The 10129-nt window shown below is 35.3% G+C and overlaps 1 protein-coding gene across 1 annotated transcript; it reads right to left on the reverse strand.

Annotated features, from left to right (window-relative positions):
- Positions 1-5126: 5126 nt before the first annotated feature.
- On the reverse strand, positions 5127-9638 carry LOC8268034 (probable anion transporter 5). The gene is made up of 2 exons (XM_002530067.3): positions 9319-9638; positions 5127-7223 (listed from the first exon to the last, which is right to left on the reverse strand). The coding sequence occupies exon 2, from the start codon at positions 7072-7074 to the stop codon at positions 5746-5748; it is 1329 nt and encodes a 442-aa protein (XP_002530113.1). The 5' UTR covers positions 7075-7223; positions 9319-9638; the 3' UTR covers positions 5127-5745.
- Positions 9639-10129: the final 491 nt, after the last annotated feature.

Genomic DNA, 10129 nt, shown 5'->3' on the forward strand with positions numbered 1-10129 from the left:
CCGGCGGCCGGAGGCGAGTCGACCGAGCGATCGAGCGTCTCGGTAATTTTTCTCTGGCCCGTAATTTTAGAAATTCTTTGTTTAATTGTGTGTCTATTGGATTATATTGAGTATTTGATGATATTTGTGAGTCAAAAATAATTGTCGGTCAGTTTGCTTGCCTCATATTTTGTGTTATGTGGCGGAGTTGGGAAATAGTGAAGTTTGGGGACCCGACTCCCGTTGTTTGAATTGTTGGAATTTTGAAGTGTTTTTCTGGCAGGTCCTGGACCCGTTTTTATGGGGGGTAATGTCCGTGTTGTAAGGGAGGTTTTGCCGGATTTTCGGTAGAATTTTCCTAAGTCGAGATTCTTAGACAGTCAGTCCTAAGAGTCTAGACCTAGGATTAACGATCAATTGTTTCAGCGTTTTGATAAATTGTTTTCCGTGACTAGATTATCCGTTTGTTCGGCTCGCTCCAACCGAGGCACCGGAGCAAAGCTAGGAGGTCGCCCAATCCTATGAGTTAAAGTCATTTAATCATTGCACTATTGCTAAGTCTGATTTTAATATGCTATTTTAGAATTTGTGCTTAATATGATTATTAGTATCGCAAAATAAATAGTTTCTCTTGATTATTAATTATTGAAAATAATATAAATATTATTATTAGTAACGTTATAATAATACAGATGTTATTATTTTTCGACACGAATTGCACGTTGCCTTATCCTAAATTTTTAATCTTTATTTCGGTATATGTTGAATGATTTCATTAGACAATGATATTTATTAAATGTGGCATTTGCGTTTTGGGAAATGTGGCTTTCGTAGAACATGCCACCTGGTGGGTTACATCAGGACCGCGTGCGCACCGGTAATGATCATGGATATAAGATTATTATGGATTTGTTTGCCTTGATCCAGCATTGCTCTCTGGGCTGAGTTCAGTTGATTGCCGGAGTTAAGGTCCCTGATCGAGCAACGCTCTCTGGGCGCCGGTTTATTTGGAATTCAAGTGTTGAGACTGGAGGTAAGGACCCTGATCGAGCTTGCTCTCTGGGCGCCAGACCTGTTGGATTAAGAGAGCCGAAAGGCTACTAGAATTTGGGGTTAGGGTTCTACTGAGCCACTCGTCCCGTAAAAATAAAAATATATTTTATTTATTTATTTATTTGGTATGATTATCATATGAGTTGTATTTACGTGCATGGTTTGATATACTGATTCGAACGATTAATATTTTCTGTGAAGATTGCAATAGTCTCTAGATTATTTGATTTAAACTCACTCTCGAGACTGACAGTCTCCATTTACTGTTTTTCAGATTCGTGACTGTTAGTCTTCCCGCGACTCTTACTCAGTAACCCGACTTCTTCATCATCGGGTGATGTTTGATTTGGTATGTCAAATTGTAAAAATCTTAGATTCTCCGCAGTAGTAATAGTAGATGTATCAGTTGTAAATTTTATGAGTTTCGGGTCTCGCCTAATTTTTCTGGCAGACCGAATTATTTATGTAGAATGTAACTATTAAAATAATTTATGGCTTTAATAATATTAATTTGAGATGAGATTTGATTGAGTTAGTGAGTTTCAGGCTTACTACGGGATTCGGTGGCCTTAAGCCTACCCATTCCCTAGTGCCGGTCACGGGTCCACGGGTGGGGTCGTGACAGTTATTCATGATTGTGCATATTTGAAACGATATATGGAACTTAATGCAGCAGCTTCAGATCATTTGATCAATTTGAACAAGTCAGCCATTTCATTTAGCAAAATACTTCTTAATGAATCTTTGGTCTTTACAATGTCTCTAGCCATAATGATTATTTAAATGTGTAACACAATAGTTCAGTTTAGCTGTTTCAGGGATTAGGGTAAGTAGGTAGGAGACTAAAGGGTAAAACGGTAAACTTTTTCTCAAGGTGATCCAATATAAATAATTCGTTACATTTTTTTTTCAAAACATTCTTTATTAATGAAAATTAGAAGAAAATATATCGACACGCTCAATATAGGGGTAGATACATATACATATATTCAAGACGTCTTAATTTCGAGTCTTTCTCTTTTTCTTTATAAATTAAAAAGAAAAATAGAAAAATTGAAGCGAAATGCAAATATAGCTAGGCACATGTGTGATTGATGGAAATTCATTTGGTTCATCCATTTCTAAGATAGAAAAGCAACACTTTCATGCAGTTTCCATATATGGAGATAAGCACTATGTTCTATTTTGGTTTTGGTTTCGATGACATGTTCTTTGTCGAAAAGACACCACAAGGAATTGAATTATCGTACATACAAAAACAAAAATGCAATTGAAAATTTTTGCCTTGCGTTCTTGAGCAATTTTTGCATATTGGAAATTACAGGTCATTAGGGTTAAAAGTGCACCAGCTCAAGCTTTGGTTCTAAGGTACCTAAACTTTGGTTGGGCAAACTTCAAAAAACCCACATGAATTTTCCCAAGTTATAAGTGGGGATGATTCTCCTTTAAAGTTTGAGATGCAAAACCTAATACAATTATAAATTTGTCTTATGTTTTTGTCTCAATTGTCATTACCAAGTATTTTTAAGGACTCATTCACAAGTAAAATAATGCATGAATTATTGAGTAATGCAAGGAGACAACATGACAAAAAAAAAAGAAAAAGAAAAATGAGATTTAGTTCTAAAATCCTGTTAAAGGTGCAAGATAAAGATAAATCTTTGTTTATGTGTTATCAGGGTTCTATTAGTTTTAACCAATAAATTGTCTCTTTCTTTTTGGATATGATTTCCCTTTCATAAACTCTCACCTCTTCCCTCCAATTTTCTTTCACAAAACTAAATTTGTAAATTATCAATATTGACTAATTTCTTTACAAAAAAAGAAAATGGAATCACAAATAAGAACGAAATAAATATGTAATAAAAAATAATTATATCATATCCCCATGTTTACATAATTCTTTTTCTTTTTGGTATATAAGGGGTGGTTTAGTGCAGTAATAAAAAAATAAGAAGTAGTGTGAATGGTTGCTAGAATCTTACAAGTTGCTATCTCCCCTCTCTTTTGCATGTAGTCCTGTCTTATACTGTGAGCTGTAATTAAGTGACTTTTGATTCCTCTGAAAGTGAAGGAGCTGGCTGGCCTTGTCCTTCTGCTTATGCAGAAAGTAGGAAGAGGAGATCCAACAGGTGGACCTTAGCTGTTCCCAAGCCTGTGTCATCATTCCATAGTTAGTTATCAAAACATTGCACAAACTACAAAAGAAGAAAATGAAAGATGAAATAATATGTTGTTAATGTTTGTGCTATCCATGTTTTAAGTACATAGAGTTTTTCCTTTTTTTTTTTTTTTTTTGTCTAAAGGAACTGGTGCCTAGTTTAGTGGTAAAGTAAGATCACTTTAAAAATGAGCATCGGAATTTGATTCTCGATAATTTTAATTTCTTAAAATGCATTGTACGTATATGATTCGATTACTGAAATTGGCTATAGGATGATTTCAAATTATTCACACAAATACAAAATACCTAAGTTATATGCTATGGTGTTTTCTATTCATATTCCTAAAAAAAGAAAGGAAATAAGAGAAGGAAATCTAGAAATCAATAATTGATTTAGAAATTCTGGATGACAGAGACCAGTCATATTGCATGTCGAAGTGAACTAGACCCAAGAGAAAGGGAGTTCTTGGCAACTTTTGCATTCTTGGGGACCTAAATTAGATGATCCATCATTTTCAGGAATTAGGGAAGAAATTAGCAGATTGAGTCTTAAATTATATCCATTCCATTATCCAACTCCTTCAATTGTCAATCACAGCAAAACACAAGAAACTGCTTAGGAGGAATTGTTTCAATAATTCTGCAAGTAGGAAAGCATTAATGAAGGCCAATTTGGCAATGAAGATATATATATATATATATAATGGGGTCTAGTTGCATGGTGTTGTGCTGTGAGATTTCAATGGTGATTAGAGGTCCAGGGCTTTTCATCATGCTGGCATTGTCCTTGTTTGAACCTTTGCTAAGATGCTAGCTATACCAGTCCATGTGCACTATTTATTACCCAGAAAAAACAGAGAGAGAAAGATTAAAAAAAAATTGACACAGCATAGTATTTGTTATGCTTCTTTCGTTTTCCAGGATACCTGCAGGGCTCTGACAGAGTTATAACCTTGTTATTTTTTATTTTTTTTTATATCAGAAAGTTATGTCCACATTCGAATCATTTCCTTGGTTTTAGCAAAAATAAAATAAAATGTAAGGATGGAGATTTTACAATTGCATCAGGACTAGAATGAAGGACAAAGTGGTTCGGTGTCGGATGTACTCGACTCAACTTTATAGGTGCAAATAATTTGAGCAGACAAGACAAATTGATTAATCAAAATACCCAATTTGAAGCAATAACAGGGTTGGCAAGCACCTGCCATTTTTCTACTGCTAATTATGAATTCCTGAACTTGGTTCTTCTCCAATGCTTAACTCTATAATATGCCTTTTAACCTTTTTTTTTTTTCTTTTTTTGCACATCACCATCTGCATATCTGCCCACCATATGAGTGTCATTACCCTTGTCTGAAACTCATAGTTATCACTTTGTATCAAATATTAAAGGACCACCATATGGTCATTGCCATTTCTAACTACATTAAGTTTTTCATACTCTTTTAACTCCAAAGTAAATAAGTGCCTTTGAATATAAGAAAACAAACAATACAACCTTTCACTTTATGGGGATGCTTCTCCTTCTGTGTGTGTATATATATAAATATTTGTCCTTGATCTCCTTACTAGTGAGTCATCTGTTCATCCTTGAGAAAGCTCCTCAATTATCAGGGATGGCAGTGATATTATTTCCCATCTCCATCCTCACCTGCAATATGTCTACCTCACATGGGGAGAGGAAAACATTTTGTCCCCCCCACTGTACATGTCCATCAAATCAGAGATGTCTTCAAGAAAGCTGCAAACCCTAGATTCACCAGCTTCAATCCCAATTTCAGTTTCCATATTGCATAATTCTGTCTTCTTATATGTGCTCATTACAACTGGAGAATACTTTATAAGCAATGAACACTTACTGTGGCAGCTTTTGTTTTATAAAATAATCCCAGAAATGCAACTTGATATCAAATGGCATGAAAACAAATATAAATCTACTTCTTGCAGGAGCAAAAAGTGATATCCAACAAATCAATTAATTAATTAATGTTGAATAATCAAACCAGGACTCTGCGTTCCCCAGCTACAGTGAAACTGAAACTCAAATGTACTTTGACAAATTGTATAGAATTCTCTTATAAACAATACAGGTACTCATAAATGAAGATCTAGTAAGGTATATTTTTTGTTTCTCAAAAGATCCATGCTACCACTGAATCTGGTGTATATTAAGGTCGAATGGCTTGCCAAAACATCGCCACATAAACATGGTTTAGGTGCATTCAGTTAATTGTCATCAGAATCATCAAAACGGCAGTATTATATGCCAAAAAAAATGAACCTGCCCTAGTATGATATTGAAAGGAAAAGGGAATATGATCTTTAAGTAATATACCTTCAAAATGAAAATATGAGTGCTATCCACTGTATATGGACCAATCCAAATCTTCACGGTCTCTTATCCTTATAATATATTGTACCCTTCCAAATGCAGAGGTGGTGTGTCCAATCAAGAATCAGAAATTCCCGCAAGTAGCCATTCAAATATTCAATTTAAAACCAGATGATAATCTTCTGCAATAGATCCTAATGTGAAACATACTTACCTAATCAAAAATCCTCTCTCCAGTTGCAAATAGCAAAAATGTGAACGTGCTAAATATGCATAGCAACCCTGGTATGAAAAATACAGATCTCCAGCTTTCTGGACTTGAAAGATCTGAATAAGCAGTTTTAGCACCTTCAAGAAGCTGGCCAGTTAGATCAACTCCAATAATGCCAGCTAAAGTACCAGCGGTGTTCGAAACTCCCATCACTATTCCAGCATATCGTGGAGCAATATCCATGTGATTCACTGCAAACCCAGCCCTTCCAAGGGCCAAAAATCCAAGAGCCACAGATGAACAGAAAACAGCCCCAGTAGAAGTTCTGAAGAGGGGAAGCGCCATCAATGCAATAGAAGCAACCAAGAAACCTAGAGTGTTTAAATACTTCCGGGTTTTAGTTACAGATAAGATTCTCTTTGTGATAAGGTGATCAGCAACTACCCCACCAATATTTGAGAATATGAACATGTTGAGATAAGGCAACATCTTCGAGGAACCCATGTCCTGAAGACTTAGCTGGAGACCCAGTTCAAAGTAAGTTGGTAGCCAGTTCATCAGAACGTATAAAGCATAATGGAATGTAAAATTATTAACCACAATTGCCCAAATGGGTAAGCTAAGTAAAATTCTCTTCCATGGAATCTTGGCAGTTTTGATTCCAGTACCTCCATTCTCCATTTTTGTCTTCTGACTGCCTTTGATTGGCAGCAAAGATTCTCCAAACCCAGCTGCGGCAGCTTTTGGATGTTCAGAGCGAGGAGGATCACTTGCATATTTGACCCAGAGAAGAGACCACAGAGCACCTAATGCTGCTTCAATGTGAAATACAGACTGGGGGCCTTTGTATTTCACTAGACTTGGAAGGACAAGCATTCCCATAGCTGCACCTAGATACATTCCAGAAGTTGTAAGAGATACAGATCTAGACCTTTCATGGGGCGGAACCCATTGTGCTAGAACAGTGTGAATGGAGGGAAAGATGAATCCTTGTGCCACACCAACAAGCAAGCGAGCCATTACCAAGACGCTGACTCGATTGGGGTCAAGAGGAACCAGAAAGCAAGTTGATGACCACAAAACAAATGAGAGGAGGAGAACCTTCCGTCCCCCAATTCTCTGAGCTGCCCATCCACCAGGCACCTGGGAGCAGGCATAACCATAATAGAATGTCGCAAGCATAGTACCTTTAGTTGATTGGTTTACACCAGCAGCATCAGCTGCAACAGTATATGCAATAGAGAAACCTACTCGTTCTATATAGCAAACACAAGTGCTAACGAAGGTTAAAATAACAATCCAGTAACGTTTTGGAAACTTCAAGTCCGTCATTCTTCACATTCAATTTGATTCAGCAGTATAGCCTTGAGATTAATCCACTTTCCTAGAGCTCAATTTCTCTCAATCCTACTAAAATAATATTTTTAAGAACATGTGCAGCAATTTCATACTCCTCAGAAGCCTTCAGCACGGTATTAAACCTGGAGGAAAAGGAAGAAGAATAGTAAAAGCATTAAAAAAATTCACGAGCAGCATGAAACTGAAATGCCTGATCTGTATGCATGATGAGATATAGATAAATTTTACAGTGGTTGCTGGATAGCATGAGAAAGATGTACAAGGATCAACAATCACCATAGGGTGGAATAAGTGCATCACAGGAATATCCTGCTTAAATAAACGAACAAATTCCAGGACAACACCCTGCACAAATCAACCAATTCCCTGCCTCGCACATGAGGACCAACACAATAAGTGCCATATCTTTGACCAATAGCATTGATTTGACTATCAAATGCCTTCTTTCCCAGTAGAATCAACATATGCAGCTATGATACAACTGCATTTCAGGCAGGTTATACCTAAGTTCAACAAAAAAAAAAAAAAAAAGAAAGAGCTCTTTTTCTCTCAAAAAAAGAGTACACTAATCTCTTCCCTACTCACAGTTTGTTAGCTGCAGACTACATCTGGTCTTTTAATGAAGTCAGAATAAGTGATGTCAATCAACCCTCAGTGTAATGCCTAATTAATCTTAGGTGCACACTGTACTGTCTAAAAAATCTTGAAATTGGGAACTACAATCTTAAAAAGTTTATTATGAAGCCAAGTAAATCCTGATTCAAGTCAAATTTCGCGTTCCCCTTCAAACACAAATCAATAATCAAAACCCTAATTAACTTCCCATCACATGACATTAAAATAGTCCTAAGAATTAAAGAAAAAATAGTTTTGTGTATGGCATTCATACCACAGAACAGCAGTTATTAACAATACCACATCCTTGGTTTTCTTTTTCTCCATTCGAACATTGATAGTATCCGTTTTCCAAGATCCTAAATATCCACATATTTTCTACCCTCTAGGCTTCACGTAAACTTAAACCCACAATGCTGCCTCAACACTTCTATTAATAACCAGGATCTTGCCTGGCAAAACTCCATTTTAGGGTATCCAATACAAGTTTCAGAGTACCACGTATAGAGAAATATAGTATCAACTGCCAAAACCTTTTAAAGCATATTCCAATCTGCATCTCAGCGACTTTTGAAATTATGGACAATATACTCTTAACATTTCTTTCACACCCCTCTCCTCTCCCAATAATTAGTTCCTAATTTATGCTTCTTGCTTGTGTGTGGTTGGAGAACATTATATATATATGCATTTATGCATGTATATGGCAAAGAAAATAACAAGAAAACAAAACCAAAACTGAGAAAGATAAACATGCTCATCCCAGAATCAATTGAACTTTTAAGTGTAAAATCATATATTATGTTTGAAAGCATAAACTGTAATTTTGAAATCCATTCAGGGGAAAAAAAATGAACAAAAAAAGAAAAGTAATTGCAATGGAGATTATTAGAAAAGCAAGTACCATCACCATCAGAGTTCTCCTACACAAAATCTCCAAAAATAGGGTTCACTAATAAAAACCTAAAATCACTTCAACTATGAACCATTCAACATAACCCAAAATTTGTTTCTAGGGAAATTCAACAAGCACCACACAATCCAAAAAAATAAAGACTCCCTAACTATTCTCTTCACACACAATTCAGCACATAGGAAAAAGAAAAAAAGAAAGTCGAATTAAAATGAGGAGACTGCCTTTCTTTCTCTTTTTTTTTCTTAACTTATGAATAGTAAAATTCGTAAACAAAATTAAAGAACACAATGAACAGATTGTATAATGCAAACATGCGCATGAAATAAACAACAACAGCAATACTAAAAAGGACAGTAATAGTCCGGAAACTACCCATCATAACAAATACAACAACAATCCCAATAACGATTAAAGAAATGGGTACATGATACTGCAGCCTTAGCAATCAAGAATTGAAGATTCAAAGAGAAAATAACCTACATTCCCTTTCTTTAATTTTTTTTTTTCTTTGAAAAGACATTCCCTAATTTGTGAGTGCAAAGTCAAACAAACCAGAATTAAAAGCAGCAGCAGAATCTTACAACATAACACAAAAAAAATTAAAAGTGAACACAGCTTTTAGTTATATAAAATGGGAATTGAACGCAGATTTTAAAATGGGAACTTAGTAATGAAGATGAACTTACCAGTGAATTTTCCAACTGCCGATCTCAAGATTTTTATTTTTGTGATATTTCAGCGCAGACTTTCAATGGCTTTTAAGACTGAATCCTTTTCTTTATTTTTTATTTTTTATTTTTTAAACGTGGAACGATGAGGAGGCAGTCGTTTTTAAGAGGTTGACTTTGAAATTGAGAGGGTGATGAAACGGCGCCGTTGCTGCAGCGTCGGGTGCAGAAGGAATCGGCTTAAATAGGAATTTGCCCCCTTAACTTGCTCTCAATGGGCAATCAGCCCAGAAATTAACTTTCTATCCCAGTCCCACTAACTTGTACAATTCAACCGCCAAATAAATAAAATAATTAATTAAATATCTGAATTTCTCTCAATTTTCTCCTCGGTATGAAGGAGAAGTAATCAAAATTACTTAGGTCTTTGAGAATCCATTCATCTACTCTTTTTAAGAATTTTTTCTGTTTATAAAATACAAAAAACGATCTACCGCATTAAAGTATTAATTAAAAATTTATTTTGAAAGAATATTTTAACATATTTATAGTCAATTCTCCCTATAAATATTGGTGTATCATATTTAATAACTTTGGTTGGATGAATTTTTACGCTTAAATGAATTGTCTAGCTAGTCAATTATTATATATATTGGTACAGTCCCTTCCAAACTTAATAACTTTGGTTTTGGAAGAATTTTTTAGAAATTTTGATATCATAAACTCAATTTTAACTAGGCACCTAGCCAATTCTCCATATATATGGCAGCAGATACCATAGTTAGTGATTTGGGTTAATGTTTAGAGATTTTGGTGGATTAGGGGAGAG

This window comes from Ricinus communis, chromosome 4 (assembly GCF_019578655.1).
Source record: "Ricinus communis isolate WT05 ecotype wild-type chromosome 4, ASM1957865v1, whole genome shotgun sequence".
NCBI classification, from domain to species: domain Eukaryota; kingdom Viridiplantae; phylum Streptophyta; class Magnoliopsida; order Malpighiales; family Euphorbiaceae; genus Ricinus; species Ricinus communis.

Excerpts from the sequence above, each read along its gene's own strand:
- LOC8268034 (XM_002530067.3), bottom strand. The coding sequence starts at position 7,074 with ATGACGGACTTGAAGTTTCCAAAACGTTACTGGATTGTTATTTTAACC.